The sequence below is a fragment of the Manis pentadactyla genome, chromosome 4, assembly GCF_030020395.1.
Source record: "Manis pentadactyla isolate mManPen7 chromosome 4, mManPen7.hap1, whole genome shotgun sequence".
NCBI lineage: Eukaryota > Metazoa > Chordata > Mammalia > Pholidota > Manidae > Manis > Manis pentadactyla.
In genome coordinates, this window is record NC_080022.1 from 175,839,475 (window position 1) to 175,858,831 (window position 19,357).

The 19,357-nt window shown below is 43.5% G+C and overlaps 1 protein-coding gene across 1 annotated transcript; it reads left to right on the top strand.

The window, feature by feature from the left end:
• The first annotated feature begins 244 nt into the window (after nt 1-244).
• LOC118919669 (intercellular adhesion molecule 5) lies at nt 245-11,297 on the top strand. Its single transcript, XM_036899800.2, is given in 9 exon segments — nt 245-408; nt 684-813; nt 3,819-3,894; nt 5,327-5,578; nt 6,432-6,752; nt 6,988-7,251; nt 7,786-8,079; nt 10,389-10,631; nt 10,821-11,297. Coding segments are annotated over 9 exon segments (1,950 nt in total). The 3' UTR covers nt 11,027-11,297.
• The last annotated feature ends 8,060 nt before the right edge of the window (nt 11,298-19,357 follow it).

Below are 19,357 nucleotides of genomic sequence, written 5' to 3' on the forward strand. Positions count from 1 at the left end.
ACGCAGCAGGATGCCCAGAAGACTGGCCCAATTTGGGCTCTGGGGAAATGTCTAGAAACAGCCTTCGGAAGATATTTGATATGGAAGCTGAGAAAAGGGGTCCCGGGGTGCAGACGCAACGGAAGAGGATTTTCTCGCTCACTGACCTTTTTACGGCGTACTGACAGCTCCTAGGCGGGGGAGCAGGGGCCGCCAAGTTCGGTAGGAGGTGAGGAAGGGAATGCTAGGCGGGTGCGGCACAGAAATGGGGGACCGGGCACAAAAAGGGCTTTCGGATATTGGCAAGGCGTCCATTTCCCGCCTCACCCAGGAAGAGGACAGAGGAGCCCCGGGCAAACTTGGCGAGTGGGGTACCGCGGTCCAACGCCGGGAAAGCGTGCGCAGCCCGGCCCGACACGGACGGGCCGGGTGAGGGGCCGACAAACCCTTGACCTTGGCCATTCTTTGCTACAACAATCTTTTCCCTTTTGTTCTCACTTTGCTTTATTCAGAAGCCATTATCTTGGGGCAGACATGCGCTCTCCACGAAGCAGGACACACGCTTCCCTACCTATCTTCATTCTTCCGGCGCTCCTCTCCAGTCGTTTTAGTTTCCCGCCCGCCTCGCTGTCTCAGCCAACCCTTGTTAAGCATATGCAAGACGTCATGAGTTTCTAGGCAGATCAGAAAAATCCTCCAACCAGGGGCGTCCTCGCACGCCCTCTCCCGGTGGTGCCCACCAAACGGTCTGAGCGCGCGACGGCTGCTGCGAGCCCTACGGCGCGGGGGCCTGGCTACCGGAGGAGCGGCGGGAGCGGCGAGGAGTGGCCCTCAGTGAGGATTTAGGTTGGTTTGGTTTATTCAGGTTCTTTCTGGCAGCTCCTCCCGGCTTTCCCGTCCAAGTTTGTCAAGATCAGGCCTCATGGCGGGCTTCACCTCCTCATACGTTAGTGAGCTGGAAACCCTGAGGAGCGCTCACTGAAGTATTTTTTTCCCACTTATTTTTTAGTATTTTAAATATCATCCACCTTTAAAAGCTTACCTGGCCTGTTGGACTGAGAGCGTGAGAGCCACCTTGTGTACTCGCTGGGCAAGAAACCCCTTCCCAGCAAGAACTGGCCTTACGCTCCGTAGACGAGTGGGTGGGCACAGGTCCCCCACTCAAATATTTGTAAATATTTTGTCTAGTTCATTCATTCATTCATACTTGTTGAATGCCTGCAACCGTTCTGTGTGCTTAGATACATCAGTGTAAAAAAAACAAAGCGCGTCATTAGCAACAGCACCGCCGCATCGTCACATTTATTGAAGGCTTATGTGGCAGGAGTTGAGGTCAACTTAGCTTCAAGTAACTCATTTATTCTCACTTTAGTCCCCTACTCCAGTGTTCATAATAACATTTGGCACAGTGTATTGACATTTTTTATTTACATGTGTCTTTCCACTTACTCCCAGGAATTCCTACTGCAGGATGGGTGGTGATACCTTCAACATCTTACTAGGAGCCTGGTATGTCCTAGTTGCTCGACAATTGTTTGCTGAAAGAATGTATAAATATGAATAGTCCTGCTTGGGGGGTATTTTTTCCAAGTGAGCTGTTACTCCTCAAAACTTCTGTTTTGAAATTTCCTTCAGACTCCAGGGTACGTTAGAATATCTTCAATGATAGGAGAACTTCCTTGAAAAGAGACATTAAGTCAGCCAGCACTAGGTTTGGCAAATAACACGACTGAGTAATACCAGTTTTGCTCAAAGGATAACAGAATAGTAAAGAGACTGGTTTTTCTTGTGTAGCTTAAAGGCCAGATCTAAATAAATCACTTCCCCAAAGAAATTTTGAATAATGGTGTCATCACTGCAATAAGTTTATAGCCTCCCAAAGTGACTGTTTTGAAGGGTAACGTTCACCTCGGAGTATAAATTTTGACATGCCTATTATCTTATGCATGCATAAAAAAGACTAATCCTTTCAGACCAGCATACAAGTAAAGGTATACCTGTACAGAGCCCAGCATATGAAAATTCAAATACAGTGTTACGAGGTAGAGAATTAGAAGGTAGAGAGGCAGGTCCAAGATGGTAGCTTAGAAAGAGCCTGAACCCACCTGCTCTCACATACACACCAGTCTGTACCTACACACCAAGTAATTTATTCTGAGAAAGAACTGAGGCCTGAATGAACACCTTTTGCATAAGGAGGGATATAAGGACCACATAAAAAAGGTTAGGAAACATGGAGACATGGTAATGGAGAGATGCCCCACCCTGAATGTGCCCTGCAGTAGGTAGGTTCTGAGTTACCAGAACATTGATTTGCCTGCTCTGGGGCACAGAAAAAAAACTGGTTTAAAAGGCAAACCAACTTTCAGAACTAAAGTACTTGCCAAATGGTAAGGAAACTGCCAGAACTCTAGGATTGGAGGTGCTGGAAAGCACCATTGTTTACAACCCCTCCTCCCACCCACCATACACACACACACACACACACACACACACATATTGCTAGTGTGGAGGAGAGCAGGGTGAGCACCATTGTTTATGTTCCTGCCCTCATACTGATAGTGCAGATGGGAGCAGGGTCAGGGCGATACCTGCTCCCGACTTAATCAGGGTAGTCTCTGGCACCCTGCCTATGCTGAAACACACCTGCTGGAGATCCTGTAGTCCCACCAAAGTGGCACTAGTCTGGCACCACACAGATTCAAAACTCTTTGGGATTGAGAACAAACAAAACAGAAATAGACTCTTAGAGAACATACTGGTGGTTGTCATAGGGGAGAGGATGGGAGAATGGGTGAAATAGGTTAAAGAGGAAAAATTAGTGAGATTATTTTATCTTGATCTGGGTGATGGTTACATGAGTGTATACACATACCCAAATTCATTGAGCTTTGCACTAAGACTTGTGCATTTTATTTTATGTACCCTCCCCAAAAGACTTGAGGGTAGCCGTTCATTTATGATATATCCATAACATGCTAGGCACTGCTTGGTGCTGGAAATGCAAGATGACTAATCCTTTGTCCTCAAGGAATGATTACATCATTAAAATAATTCTTTTAAGGTGAATTTTATTTTAATGTGCATAGCTTCAGAAATCATGTTTGGCATAAAATGAGGTACAGAAAATGTGTAATAAGTGAGGGATTGTGAAGTAGGAGAGGGTTAGTTAAGAAACATTTTTTAGAAAATAGCTTGAATGACATTTGGAAAGAAGAAAGTTGGTATGGATTGGTGCAGAAAAGAGAAGTGGATCCTTCAGACTTAACTCAGCCAATGATCCAAAAGTTGCTCGATGATAGAGGCAGATCACAAAGAGATGGATTACCTTGAAGAATATTTTATAGAGGTCATGAAGAGAGAGGCCTGATGAAACATTTCTTATTTACATCAGAGAATGGGGCCATAGTGACCCTGATTTCCAGATTCAGGGTCACTTTTCATCGGATGTTGGTAAATAATCACTGCTGAATTTCCTCTCTCTATACCTCATTTTTCATGTTTTCATGCTGACAGACTTCTTTTATTGATCCAAATAGATGAAGGCAAACATATAAACAGATAAGTGCAGTACAGGAATCTCACTTCATCTAATAGCTACTATTATTTTTCTGTGTCATTTTGCTATACACATAAGCCAAACTGAAACAAACAGAAGCAAGATGTTCCTTTAGGACACCCACACCACTGATACTCTTCCTGCAATTTCTCTGAAACCATGCCAGGATTCAGGAAAGGGGCTGACTTTTAACAATATCAAAGAAAGCATTTTCTATACCCTCTTTCTTTCTTTTTTGGTCACGTTCTCCAGCATTGCTGTCTCCTTTCTTTCTCTCCAGCTTTTGGACCTTCTCATAAAGATAGAAATGCTACTGATTGGTGTCTGAGCCCTGCTGACCTTGATCCCTTGCCCAGGTGAGGCTGTTTGGGAGAGTTTCTTTAGTCACTGTGTGCCCAGACACAAGTGGCTGGTCAATGAGGAAGAGGATGGGAAGTCCTGAGCAGGGCAACACTTGCGTATTCCCTTATCTGGGCCCTTGGGAGACATTCTGATTTTTTGGATCACTAGGACACAGAATTGTAATTGGGATAACCTAAATTAAGGGACAGGATAATAGAACTCTCCTTAAGAAATATGCCTTCTAAAAAAAAAAATATGCCTTCTCTGCTTGACTCCCTGTTACCCCAGGACTGTCCTATTTTTCTGTTCTTGAGAATATTTTTATTTCTTTGTTGCCATCCTTTGTATCATGAAGAACTACAATAGGATTTTTTTTTCTGTGTGGCTTTTATACTGTTTTTTTAAATTTATTATTTTGTTATCATTAATCTACAATTACATGAAGAACATTGTTTACTAGGCTCCCCCCTTCACTAAGATACAATAGGATTTTGATAGGACAGGGCCCCATGGCTCAGATGTGAGGAGTTCTCAAGATGGCAGGAAGGAACTGGAGCCTTAGTGGGTAACATTGCTGCAAGAGTTGTGTATTTCCAGAGGGGACTGGTATTTGGGAGACAAAGTAAATGGTGGACATGGAATAGCTAAAGGGAACCTGTAGGGAAGCTTTCAGGAGACTGTGCCCCTCACCAACATCAGGCATCTAAGATTTATCTGCTGTTTCCCTCATTGCACCTGAGAAAGTTCCTGTAACAGACTAAACTCTTAAGCATCCAAAAACATCCATTGCTTTAGCAACAAAGCAAAATGGGACAGGATTACTTTGAGAAGAGGTAAAAAATTCCTTGGGAATTAAATGACCCTGCGAGTCACCTCTAGGCTAGTGGTTCTCATAATTTGTCATGAATAAGGATCAGCAGGAGTGTTTGTTTTGCTCACTTGCATATTTCCAGGTCCCACTTTCCCAAACTCAAACATTCAGTCTGAAGTGGAGCTACACTTCACAGTTTTACAAGCATTCCAGGTGATTCTGGTGAAGGAAATCGTTATGAGAGAAACAAAATTTGAGATATAAGTAACAGAGCTCTTTTTCTTAGGGGCCTACTAACCCCATGAGAGCCCTCAGCAGCCAATCCTGGGAGCTTCCAAGACATCTGGAAGTTTGAGAAGAGAATGGTTTCCTGGGCATGATTTTTAGCAGCTCCAGTTTCCATGGTGACCCTACTGGAGAAATCAAGATCCCAAAAAAGATGATGAGTGGAGGGAATGAAGATGGAATCAGGGTTCTATCTTCTTCACTAGGGTTTTTTTCTCATCCAGTTCCCTGTATCTTTTATTCAGGGTAGGTTTCCTATTCTCTAACCTATAGATAGAATAGTCTCTGTGTTTTATTTGGGTCTCGTGGTCCTCACCAGAGTCTTTGGCATATGTGGTTGATCATTTCAGGGGCCACTGAAGAGCTGTTTGAGGTTTCTGTTTGGCCTGATCAGGCCCTGGTAAAGGTCGGACAGTCCCTAATGGTCAACTGTAGTACTACCTGTCCAGACCCGGGACCCGGTGAAATTGAGACCCAGGTGGGCCGGGGGCCTCAGTGGAAGGAGTTTCTCCTGGAGGATGTCACAGAGAATGCCATCCTGCAGTGCCGCTTCTCCTGCGCTGGGACACAAAAGTACACAAGCCTTGGCATCACCGTGTATAGTGAGTGGGGCTCAGGGCTGGGGAGGGAGTGGGGCAACATGACTATGTCTAATTTAGGGAAAGATTAGAGATTTATTTTAGGGGAGAGAATGAGGTCCCTTACTAAATATTTCTGTCATACTGTATGAATTCTAGAGCCAACTACTTCTATTTCTCTTTGGTGTAGGCTTCTAAATTAGGAGCAGACCATAGAGGCCATCCAGACATCTGTGCTTGAGAATATATTCAAATACAGGAAGCAAATGCTAATAAAGCACCCTTATAAATGATCAAAAAAGTATAAAATCAATGAATTATTTGCTACAATTTCTTAGGATAAATAGAGTTTGGAAAAAGGAGGGTCTTTGTGGGCTGGGGTAGTTAGAGAAGTCTCCATGGAAAAGGAACCCCTTAAGCTGTACTCCTGCAGGATGAATAGGATTTGAAGTGAGAGGGATGGGTGAGGAGGGCCTTTCAGGTGGGCAGAGAGCACCGGTAAAGCTAGGGCAGTAAGAGTAAGGGTGATTTCTGTGTGGTAAGAGCTTGGTTAACAGTATAGTTCTTGTGTGATGCTAAGGGGCTCCTGAGAAGCTGCTCATGCCTCTGAAGCAGCCCTGGTAGAGAGAAAAAGCTCCACAATGGCAGCAACAGACAAAACAAGGGACCACCCCTCAACATTTCTCAGCCATGGCGTTCACCTCCTCTGATGGGCAGAAGAGCCAGAAAGGCCAACTCATGGAGGGCAGGGGTGGCAGAGAGCTGCCTCTGCCTCGGGGTAGCACTCACCTTCTGCCTCAGGCTTCCTGTCCTGCACCACTTCTTTCTGGAGAGGCGAGTAGCTTTCTGTCATCAAGCCTGCCTTTTTGTCTTCAAGAGCCACCAGAGCAGGTGATCCTGGAGCCGCAGCCTGCATGGGTGGCCGTGGATGAAGACTTTACAGTGAAGTGCCATGTGCCCACTGTGGTGCCCCTGGAGAACCTCACCCTCACCCTTCTCCAGGGTGACCAGGAACTACATAGAAAGAACTTTCCAAGCTTGGCTGTGGCCTCCCAGAGAGCTGAGGTCACCATCAGTGACAGAGCCCGAAGGGAGGATGACAGGTGCAATTTCTCCTGCCGTGCAGTCCTGGGCCTGAGTACACATGGCGGAGGGCTCTTTTGCGGCAGCTCAGCTGTCAGGGTGCTCTGGACCTTTGGTGAGTCGGAGCCCAAGTGTGGGAGGAATCCTGAGGCTCATTTACCCGCTCTTACCTTGGCCGTTGGGACTAAGTTCCCACAGGGTTTGGGATGAGGGTGGGATGGTAATTAAGCTGTACTTGTATTTGGGCTTTAAACTCCCCCTGGGGGGCAGAGAGCTTTTAGCCCCAGTCCCTTCCTACACTGTGGTTTTATCCTGGCTTTTCTCCTTTTCCTTCCCTCATTTCTTGGCAGAATTCTTTCAGAGCCCCCAAATCTGGGTCTCTCTGCTTCTGGAGACTGTGAGCTGCGAGGTGGCCAGGGTGTTCTCAGCCAAAGAGGTGGTGTTCCGCATGTTCCTGGGAGACCAGGAGCTGAGCCCCTTCCTTTCCTGGGAGGGGGACACAGCTTGGGCCAATGCCTCCGTCCAGGCCGTGGAGCCTGGGGAGCAGGAGCTGACTTACCTTGTATCCCTGGGTCCGATGGAACAGAAAAGAGGAGAGCCCGTGCACATCTACAGTGAGTGACCTGCATCTGCCCTTCCCCATGAGGGTTCTCTGGGAAACTCCCGGTAAAGGCTTGGTGATTCAACTGCAAATATTCCTGCTAACTTTTGCTAGGTACACTCGCAAGTGAACATTAGCCTTCATCTTCCTCTGGTAAGTGCAGGCAGCCTGGAGACATGCATTTAGGCAGCAGTTCTGTCCATCCTTCCCTTAGTTTCCTAGGCCATCCTACACAGAGTGATGTAGATGCTTGAACTTGTTTCTAGGAATAATTACTTGAGGTGAGGAGGAGAGCTGTGAGAGGAAGAGACATCTGGCTCTCCTTGCTGCCTCGGCATAGCCAGACATGTGCATGCTGCATTTGTTGTACAAACTCTCCAACTCCCCAACCACCCTGTTGCTCCAGCCGCTCAGCACAGGAGCAGTAATGGTATCCCGTCTCTCTCCTGTTGTCTCCCTAGCCAGGGGATACCACCAGCAGAGAGAATATGGAAACAGCTGCTGGTTTTGAGAACTATGTTTGATTCTCTTTTTCCTTTCCTAGTAGGCTTCCCTCCACCAGTCCTGGAGATAGAAGAATTATACCCGTTGGCAGGGACAGACATTAATGTGACCTGCTCAGGGCATGTATTAACATCACCCAGCCCTACTCTTTGGCTTCAGGGAGCTCCAGACCTCCCTGCCCTTGGGGAGCCTGCCTGGCTTTTCCTTACCACCAAGGAGGAAGATGATGGCCGAAATTTCTCCTGTGAGGCCTCTTTGGAGGTATAGGGTCAGCGACTGATGAGAAACACTGCAGTCCAGCTCCATGTCTTATATGAGTAGAGGCCTGCTCTTTGCTGTCAAAATAAGGATTATTAGTCACCCATTTGCAGAGCTCTTGGCCAGTGGCTTCATTATTAGAGTTGCCACGTTTTTCTCATTAAAGTTAAAAAAAATCAAAGGAGAAGATAAAATTAAAGCTCTTCAGGCTTACTTTACTCCCAGGAAAGTGAATATAGAGAAACATGAGGGGAAATTGGACAGAAAGGAGAATGTGGTTAAAGTGATCAGGTGGTGTTAGAGGGCTGATGGCTGAGGGCATAGGAATCAATAGTTAGAGTTTATGATGAGAAGGGAAATTTCCACATAAAAATTTGTATTTTGACAGGTGTAGATGCACTCATCCCACCAGTTCCTGGACTTGCCATGGGAATGAAGAAGGAGATATCTAAGCTGGCCTGTGCAAACAGTAAAACAACAAATTTGACTGGATCTATACTGTTGGAACTCAACCAAGAATTAGGAGAAGTGCAAATTGTAGCGCTCCAAAATCTTACAACTACAGACTATTTACTGTTAAAAGAACATAAAGGATGTGAACATTCCCCAGGAATGGGTTGTTTTAATTTGTCTGATTTCTCCCAGACTGTTCAAGTTCAGTTGGACAATATCCACCATATCATAGATAAGTTTTCACAAATGTCTAAGGTGCCTAACTGGTTTTCTTGGTTTCACTGGAGATGGCTGGTAATTACAGGTATGCTTTGGTTATGTAACTGTACTCCTATTATGTTAATGTGTGTGCACAATTTAATTAGTAGTTTAAAACCTATACATGCTGAAGTTACTCTACAAGAAGAAATGTCAAAGAAATAATCAATCTTCCCATGTTTTCTTCCACCTGCTACTTCTATAGCTTTTCTTCTTCCTTCGTAATGACAACCCCTAAATAGAATTTGTGCCTCATATTGAATTTACCGAGTATCATAATTCTTCCAAGTGGTAAAGATACCTCAAGACAAATGCTGGGCATAGAAGCCACAGGGCATAAATATGCAAAGAAGTAAAAAGCTAACCTTTTCAAACAATAAGGCTTCTTTCTCACTTACCAACTTTACATTTCCCTGTATGGCCCCAGAAGATGACTGGTTAGCCAGAGACGGGTAAGATTCCTCAAGGGAGGAACAACCTAAGACAGGCACAGTCACAGGGGGGCCATCAGGTGAGAAATTGGGGATCAACAGAGGTGAGGCTTAGAACCTCACCCCCCCTGTTCTGAGAGAAATCTTCTGCATACGTGGATGTTTTATTGCTCTTATCTAGCTTGGATTAACACATAGTCTACAGGCACACACCTGATCATCTACATTTGCTCTCGTACAACACTAAACTATGTTTTCTACCTTTATCTTGTATCTACCTACCACTTCAGCATTTTATGAAAAATAATAATAATAAAGAGAGAAATGTGGTATCCACATATAAATCAAGTATAAAAATCAAATGAGTATTCATATTTGAACTGACTGTTTAGAGTTCATAATGCATGAGCAAAACTGAAAGTTTCTGTGATGACTGCCCTTGTACTGTTCACTATGTAACTTATTCACTATGTAAGAATTTGTTCTCCATGTAAGAACTTGTTTGTTATGCTTCAGAAGATTGGAGACTGAAGAAAATTAGGCTTGGGGTGGATTAATGATTGTGCATTGAGCATTGACTCCCCTATACAGAATTTTATTGTTGTTAACAACCATTTGATCAGTAAATATGAGAGATGCCCTCACAAAAAAAAAAAAAAAAAAAAAAGGACAGACTTCCAATGGTAAAATAAATAAGTAACCGGGATGTAATGTATAGCATAAGGAATATAGTCAAGATATTGTAACAACTTGGTAGGGTGATAGCTGGAACCTAGAATTATCATGTATATAAATGACGAATCACTGTGTTGTACACCTGAAACTAATGTAATACTGTGTGTCAACTACCCTTCAATAAAAAATAGTTATCTAAAAAAAAAAAAATTTGTATTTTGAAAAGTAGAAAAATCCTCATCTCTGGGTTCACTCCTGCCTATGTCCTCATTCACCGAGAAGCACAGATGGAAGCAGGGCCCCCAGGGCCACCATTGATAGAGCCGTCCGGACTATTTAGTCTGACTCCATTCAGATGCCCTTTGCTGCATCTCGGCCTCCTTGTCCATGGGGAAAGGAGGAAAGAAGAGTGGCTCAAAGCAGGGAACAGAGGGCCCTCCCCTGGAAAGAAGGCTGTTGGGTGGAGGGGACAAGGCATTTGGACTAGGGCAGGGAGAGGGAGCTGACGTGAAGGTGAGGAGGGGATGTGGCTCACTGAGTTTAGCTCACTGGGGGACTGTCTTTTTTCCAGACAAGCCCAGGTTAGAGGAATCTGGTTGCCCTGGCAACCAGACGTGGCTGGAGGGGACGGGGCAGATGCTTGCCTGCGTCGCAAAGGGAAACCCAACTCCAACCGTGGTGTGTACGTGGAATGGAGAGATCTTCGGCCTTGAAGTGCCACAGAAGGCAACCCAGAACCACACTGGAGCCTACTGCTGCACAGCTGCCGACCAGCTGGGCTCCGTCAGCAAAAACTTTGCTGTGGTTGTTCAAGGTGCTTGGCTCCCCCTGCTGCCAGGGCCAGGATGGAACTCGCCCAGCGGGCGGGGATTCTTCTCCGAACGTGGAAAGGAGAAAGATTTCAGTGGGTGGAGGAAGCTGAGTTGAGAAGTGGGCTTGGTGGGCTCGGGCCGGGTGATTCTCGCCCTCAAACCTTCCAGTTCTGTCTTCTGTGCTTGGGCAGGTCTGGATGAAGGAATCAGCTCCACCATCTTCATTATTATTGTCGCCCTTGGAGTGGCTGTACTCACCCTAGCCCTGTGTTTGAACTATCAGCCCTGCAAAACAGAAAGGCAGAAATTGCCCTCTAAGCAGAAAGAGAAGAATAAAGGGGAGGAAAGCCAGTTTGCAGTTCAGCAAGCAGAAGAGTGCAACGCACATAATTGCTAAATAGAAACAGCTCTTTGGTTGGAGGTGATCTTTACTACTGGGGTTTCCGAAGGGAGGAAAGAGAAGTAGAGGGGAATGGAAGAGATGTTATCCTGTGTTCTGCAGTCCCATAAAACATGTCCCTTGTATCTGATCTATCCACAAGTTCAACTCTGAATTTATTCCAGTCACTAGGAATTCCAGTCTTATTTATTCAACTAGCTAAAGGGCCCCCTGCTCTTCACTGTGTGCTTCATCTGTCCACTTGTAGATTCAGAAAAGAAGATCCTGCCCTGGCCGCATCATCCCCCTTCCTACTTCCCTTTGCTTCCAAACATCAGACTGAAGAGATAGAAATAACTCAGAAATGCAATTCATTTCTCATGGTTTTCTCATGACTAAGTGGGAACCAATTTCTTAGTCCAGAGAGACAGGACATCAAAGAGAGTGAGTACCACCCAAAAGGATAGGACTCAAAACCCTATTCCTGCCTACGCAGTCCCCCGCTCCCCTAACCCGGGGTTCTGGAAGGCCGGCTCCCATAGCTGAGCTTGATGACATCACTAGGGGTCAGTGGGTGCCTAGGCATCAGCTCACTAACCATTTGTTGTATGCCTTCAGGAGTGTAAAAATTGTAAGAAATTACATGTTGGGTCAGACAAGCACTTGTTTAACCCAGTGTTCTGTCCCTAACCTGGAAGTTAGAGTTCATTTGTGAACTAAAGAAAAGCTGACCACCATACTAAAGACCACCAGAAGATATCTAAGGCCTAAGTATTGAAGGTTTCACTGACCCTGGGTGTCTCAAAATGGCCACCCATGAAAACTTAAACTTTCTAACTATTACAAGACCATCTGTTAATTAACAGCTAAAGTAGCATCCACATTCCTGCTAAAAGATATGCAAGGACATTTGCTCTTCCCCTTAATTTTCCTTCCATGCCAGGATGTATGTCAGCCCCCTCTCTTCTCTGCATCACTTATGATTGAAATGTATCCCTCTGAAGTTCTGTCTGTCTTGTCTATCTCCCCAAAGATGTAAAACATTTATATGACTTGGACTCTTTGGAACATATCTCCTGCCCACCTGTAGGAGTTATATCTTCCTGGGCCTGGGTCCTAAATTTGGCTCAAATAAAACTCTGTCTTTATTTTCAAGGTGATTTTTGACATATTTTTCATTGATAATTAAATTAGCCTCATAAGTTAAGGGCCTCAAGTATCTCTGAATTCCTTTTCATATCCATTATAATCATCTGTGAGTTCACATTGACATATTTTTTTTTCTATATAGACTCTTAGGATAGAGCTCCCATGTTTATTCCCCCTTTCCATAAAAAAGCATGTATTTTCATATGTCTACAGACTATATCCTTTAAGCTTCAGGAGGTCTCTTGTGACAATATTTACCATATGATCTTATGATTCAGCTTCCATCTTTGTTCTTTGGGAAGAGTATATTCACCCCTAGAGAAGACATGGGGAATCATAAAACCAGATCTTTTCTCCCAAAATCAGTCGTGTATGGGTCACTGAAATGTTGGATATGGTAAAAATAAAAGTGACTTTATTGAAATATGTGAATATTGAATATCTGAAAGTATTTCTCATCTGTGTCATTGCTGAAAGCTTTTATTAAGCCAGAGAGTTGTACTTTGAGCATGGTTTCTAAGAAAAGAATGTCAAGTTGGTAGCATAAACAACCAACCCAGGGCAGGTGGCACATTAGCTCAGAGCAGCAGCCTGTTTGACCTGCCCTCAAAACTCAAGTTCAGACTTCCAGCCAGAGGTCCACAGCCTTCCAAATTGTAGACACTCGCTAGAAAGAATGCAGCAACAGGCATCAGAGTGAAAAAATTCTCTCTCATTCTTCCCTGAGCCTGGGTTATGGATTAGGTATAAAAATAACCTTTTGGTTTCAACACATACAAGGCAGTGGGGATACAATGGTGAATGAAACTTGTCCCTTCTTTCAACAAGCTTACAGTCTGTGAGGGAAGCTAGATCAAGTCAACAGAAAATTAAAATTGCACCTTAACTCCTATGACTGGGAGACTACAGGTTCTTATGAGAATGCCTAACACGGGATAAGAGGACGGCTTCCGGTAGGTGACTGGGAATACTTTGATTTTGCAAAACAGCATCTCCCCAAAATGACCTCAGCCTCAGTTTTTCCACTAAATATTGTAGCCACTGCTCTCTCAGCATGTAATATAAATCATTCACTTTTTTGAATTAAGCACTTGGGGGAATACTTTAGGATGCAGGTGTAAGACAGTACAGAGCAGCCTAATCCAGGAATCTCGAGCCACTTCAGTATATCAGCTGTATCATGTGTGTGCTTACTTCCCTCTGCAAGGCTCACTTCCTGCCCCAGAGCCCTCCTGCGGAGTGAATGCTAAAGGAGGGAGGAAGGGGGTCCTTCGGCCTTCCTGGTTCTACGGCGGAGAGCCTGGGTGGCTTAGCCAGCTCCTGCCTTTGTTCCTCACTGCCACATGATGTCGCTGTTGACAGCGTGTCCGACACAAACCGTGCAGTTCTGCAGGTCTGCGTTCCTGATTCTGCTGCCGTGTTCAGGGAGGACAACCGGTTTCCTCAGGGCTTAGTTCAGCTAGTGGTGACTCCTTGCATGGATTTCCAAGGTTACAGTTCTTGGGGTTCCGTATTTTGGACTATCCGTCCAACAGGGCTCTTCAGATTTGGGTAGGCTCTTCCCCAATGTAGATGTGGAACCTCTGCTCCCTTTCCTTCCCCAGGGGGCCGTACAACCAGTTCTTAAAGCACAAAAGGTCCCACACCTCTTTTAGTCTCTGACCACTGGTGGCCAAAGGGTAGCTGCCTTGTCTCCAGAGGGCCTCACCCCCTAAAAGGTTTAGGTCATACTCTTTATGAACAACAGAGTAACTAGCTCACACAATTAAGGACAGCTGCCCTGGTTATCTTCAAGGGAAGAGCCGCCTTTAATACTCCAAAAGTTTACCCTCTTAAAGTCAAGGTGACTTCTGGAGTCTTTCTTTTCAGACCTGAGAAAACAAGTTAAATCTTCATGGGATAATAATAGTATTTACCTATTATAGGATTATAGTTAGAAAGAATTGACATGGAACTTGTAAAAACACTAACATGGTATTATATACATGTGTTCACAAGTATTAGTTTTTATTATTATACTAATAATGGTGATAATTATATCCATAATTATAATAAACTCAAAGCAAGAGTCAGAAAATCATGGTAGCCATTGAGGGCCATCAAAAGTCATATACACCATCACCTCCTTTCTCTTTTCCACTGTGTTCTATCTTCCTCTCTTTCTCTTCCTTTCCATTTCCTTTCTCTACCCCTCAGCCCCCTTTTTTTTATTCCCTAAAATTTAGGATGACCAATTGTCCCCGTTTTGCATTGAACTAAGTGATTCTGGGACACGGGGCTTTCAGCACCAGAACTGAGAGAGTCTCATGCAAGCTGAGATGAGTTGGTGACCCTGATACTGGTATCTCCAAAGTGTTTCTCAGCATTGCCGGGGGGTCTGAATTAAAGAAGCTGCAAGGCAGAGTGTCACATGTGCCTGGCCAGGAAGCCCAGGCCCTGTAATGCTGAGGGGGACTTGTGAAGAAAGGGGAAAGTGTCCATTCTGCTCTCAAATGTGTATAAAGAGACAAAACTCACTATTCTGTTACAGCAATGCTGATGAAAGAAATTCAGAAGTGGTCATTTTAGGTTAGAATAAATTTTAGAAGATTACATGATGTCAAGAAAATATTATTCCAGGGGGTCCAGGATTAATTGAGCTCTGCCTATTGAACTCTTTCTTGTGCACATCTCAGTAACTTACCATGGGAAAGATTTCTCATTAGAAAAAATGTATTTTTTAAAATTTAAATTGTGGTAAAATATGCATAACATGAAACTTAACCATCTTAACCATTTTAAGTGTACAGTTCAGGAATGTCAAATGCATTTACACTCTTTTGCAACCAATATCCAGAATTCTTTTGATCTTGCAAAACTGAAACTGTCCCCATTGAACAGCTTCCTCCGAACTCCCAGACGCTGGTAACCACCATTCCACTTTCTGTCTCTGAATGTAGCTAAGTACCTCGTACTGATGCTGGGGTTCTTGTTCACAGAGTCAAAGAATGAACTTTGTGAGCGAGCAAGGTAAGAGATTTACAGAAAGAGTTTTATTCAGGATAAGAGAAAGTATTCCCCATAGGTGCAAGGAGGGGAAGGTTGCTGCTTGGGGCCTCCGTGTCTAGAGTTTTATGCTTGTTGCAGTAGCAGTTTTCTATAGGTTCAGCCAGAATGCTAGTTATATTTTAACCTATCTCTGTGAAGGTTACCCGGACACCCTATTGTAAACTAATGGGCCTGCATGACCATGAGCAATGAGCTGTTTCATATCACTGGCTCCTGGTGGGGGTAATACACTGTTACATTGTTTGAATCCCAAGCACCCTGTTCTTTCTCTACATTCTTGAAGCCTCAGTAAGACTGTCCTTTTCAAGGGCCCACACTGTCCTCAACTGGGCAGGAGTTACTCCCTGCTGCCTCCCTATCTCAGTATGAAATAAATCATACAGTACTTGTCTTTTTGTTACTGGCTTATTAGAAAAGTTTTAAATGACTGGTTAGAATTAGAAATAGAGAGTGCCACAACTGGCCCAGGTCCCCGGCTCCTTCTGCCCCTTTTTACCAATATAGTGGCTGTGGACAAGTGTATTTCATCTTTGTGGTCCATACTTATGGTTGTCAGCATGGTTTGCACGTTAGACTCAACTGGGGAGCTTTTAAAACCATTCTTGCCTGGAAGCCTTCCAGACCAATTAAATCAGAATCGCAGGGAGTGGAGGCTACTGCAAGAATTGTTTAGAAAACATCCTAGTCAGACATACAGAGAAGATATAATACCCATTCTCCTTGAAGTTTTCCAAAAAATAGAAGAGGAAGGAATACTCCCAAACTCATTCTATGAAGCCAACATCACCCTAATACCAAAACCAGGCAGAGACCCCACCAAAAAAGAAAATTACAGACCAATATCCCTGATGAACGTAGATGCAAAAATACTCAATAGAATATTAGCAAACCAAATTCAATAATACATCAAAAGGATCATACATCATGACCAAGTGGGATTCATCCCAAGGATGCAAGGATGGTACAACATTCGAAAATCCATCAACATCATCCACCACATCAACAAAAAGGACAAAAACCACATGATCATCTCCATAGATGCTGAAAAAGCATTTGACAAAATTCAACATCCATTCATGATAAAAACTCTCAACAAAATGGGCATAGAGGGCAAGTACCTACAACATAATAAAGGCCATATATGATAAACCCACAGCCAACATCATGCTGAACAGTAAGAAGCTGAAAGCTTTTCCTCTGAGATCAGGTACAAGACAGGAATGTCCACTCTCCCCACTGTTATTCAACATAGTCCTGGAGGTCCTAGCCACGGCAATTAGACAAAACAAAGAAATACAAGGAATCCAGATTGGTAAAGAAGAAGTTAAACTGTCACTATTTGCAGATGACATGATATTGTACATAAAAAACCCTAAAGACTCCTCTCCAAAACTACTAGAACTAATATTGGAATTCAGCAAAGTTGCAGGATACAAAATTAACACACAGAAATCTGTGGCTTTCCTATTCACTAACAATGAACTAATAGAAAGAGAAATCAGGAAAACAATTCCATTCACAATTGCATCAAAAAGAATAAAATACCTAGGAATAAACCTAACCAAGGAAGTGAAAGACCTATACCCTGAAAACTATAAGACACTCTTAAGAGAAATTAAAGAGGACACTAACAAATGGAAACTCATCCCATGCTCTTGGCTAGGAAGAATTAATATCGTCAAAATGGCCATCCTGCCCAAAGCAATATACAAATTCGATGCAATCCCTATCAAATTACCAACAGCATTCTTCAACAAACTGAAACAAATAGTTCAAAAATTCATATGGAAACACCAAAGACCCCGAATAGCCAAAGCAATCCTGAGAAGGAAGAATAAGTGGGTGGGATCTCGCTCCCCAACTTCAAGCTCTACTACAAAGCCACAGTAATCAAGACAATTTGGTACTGGCACAAGAACAGAGTCACAGACCAGTGAACAGAATAGAGACTCCAGACATTAACTCAAACATATATGGTCAATTAATATACAATAAAGGAGCCATGGACATACAATGGGGAAATGACAGTCTCTTCAACAGATGGTGCTGGCAAAACTGGACAGCTACATGTAAGAGAATGAAACTGGATCACTGTCTAACCCCATACACAAAAGTAAATTCGAAATGGATCAAAGACCTGAATGTAAGTCATGAAACCATAAAACTCTTAGAAAAAAACATAGGCAAAAATCTCTTGGACATAAACATGAGTGACTTCTTCATGAACATATCTCCCCGGACAAGGGAAACAAAAGCAAAAATGAACAAGTGGGACTATATCAAGCTGAAAAGCTTCTGTACAGCAAAGGACACCATCAATAGAACAAAAAGGTACCCTACAATATGGGAGAATATATTCATAAATGACAGGTCCAATAAAGGGCTGACATCCAAAATATATAAAGAGCTCACGCACCTCAACAAACAAAAAGCAAATAATCCAATTAAAAAATGGGCAGAGGAGCTGAACAGACAGTTCTCCAAAGAAGAAATTCAGATGGCCAACAGACACATGAAAAGATGCTCCATATCACTAGTCATCAGAGAAATGCAAATTAAAACCACAATGAGATATCACCTCACACCAGTAAGGATCGCCACCTTCCAAAAGACAAACAACAAATGTTGGCGGGGTTGTGGAGAAAGGGGAACCCTCCTACACTGCTGGTGGGAATGTAAATTAGTTCAACCATTGTGGAAAACAGTATGGAGGTTCCTCAAAAAACTCAAAATAGAAATACCATTTGACCCAGGAATTCCACTTCTAGGAATTTACCCTAAGAATGCAGCAGCCCAGTTTGAAAAAGACAGATGCACCCTTATGTTTATCGCAGCACTATTCACAATAGCCAAGAAATGGAAGCAACCTATGTGTCCATCAGTAGATGAATGGATAAAGAAGACGTGGTACATATACACAATGGAATATTATTCAGCCATAAGAAGAAAACAAATCCTACCATTTGCAACAACATGGATGGAACTAGAGGGTATTATGCTCAGTGAAATAAGCCAGGCGGAGAAAGACAAGTACCAAATGATTTCACTCATCTGTGGAGTATAAGAACAAAGAAAAACTGAAGGAACAAAACAGCAGCAGAATCACAGAACCCAAGAATGGACTAACAGTTACCAAAGGGAAAGGGACTGGAGAGGATGGTTGGGAAGGGAGAGAAAAGGGAGGGGAAAAAGAAAGGGGGCACTACGATTAGCATGTCTAATGTGGGGGGGGCATGGGGAGGGCTGTGCAACACAGGGAAGACAAGTAGTGATTCTACAGCATCTTACTACGCTGATGGACGGTGACTGTAATGGGGGTTGTTGGGGGGACTTGGTGAAGGGGGGCGCCTAGTAAACATAATGTTCTTCATGTAATTGTAGATTAATGATAACAACAAAACAACAACAACAAAAAAGAACTTACTTTGCTTTCTTTAAAAAAAAGAAAAGAAAACATCCTATTTCTAATTTGCAGTGGAGGTTGCCATCCACTGCCTAACTGAAGTGCTGAAAGGCAGAATAACAGTTATCAAACCAAAGAGTTTAGGGTAGATGGCCTTTAAGGTCTTTACCTTAAATTCCAAAATTTTGCAAAAGCAGCTGGCATCTTCATGATTCTCAACCAGCCTTGGTTGTGGAATTAATTGAGCAAAACCCAAGAGTTGAGCTTGGAATGCTCCCTGGAGTCTGGCTCCCCCTGCAGTCCACTGCTATAATGACAACCCCTTCAGAACCCTCTTTCTGGTAGCCTCGCACGCCCCCCTCTGGAGGCACCATTCTCTGGTCACATTCACTCAAACACAGTACTTAAGATGGCTCACATTTTCTTTTAAAACACTTAATCAAACCACGAAATAATTATATCTGTGCTCATTAATTCAACTTCTAAAGACCATGAAATTTCCTAAAGACAATTCTAAGGTCAAATGAAGGATATCGATTTCAGCTTAATGTAAGAAATACTCCTCTGACACCAAAGCATTTTAATAGAGTAAGTTGACTTATGAAATAGCAATTCGCTTGATGCTAGTGCTACACAGGTGAGCACCATCTTTAAGGGATGCTATTCAGTAAGATTCCTAAATTAGAAAGAATTAGGATGATCTCTGAGGCCCTCCCAATCCTAAAACTCCATGATTTTAAAGCAAGACA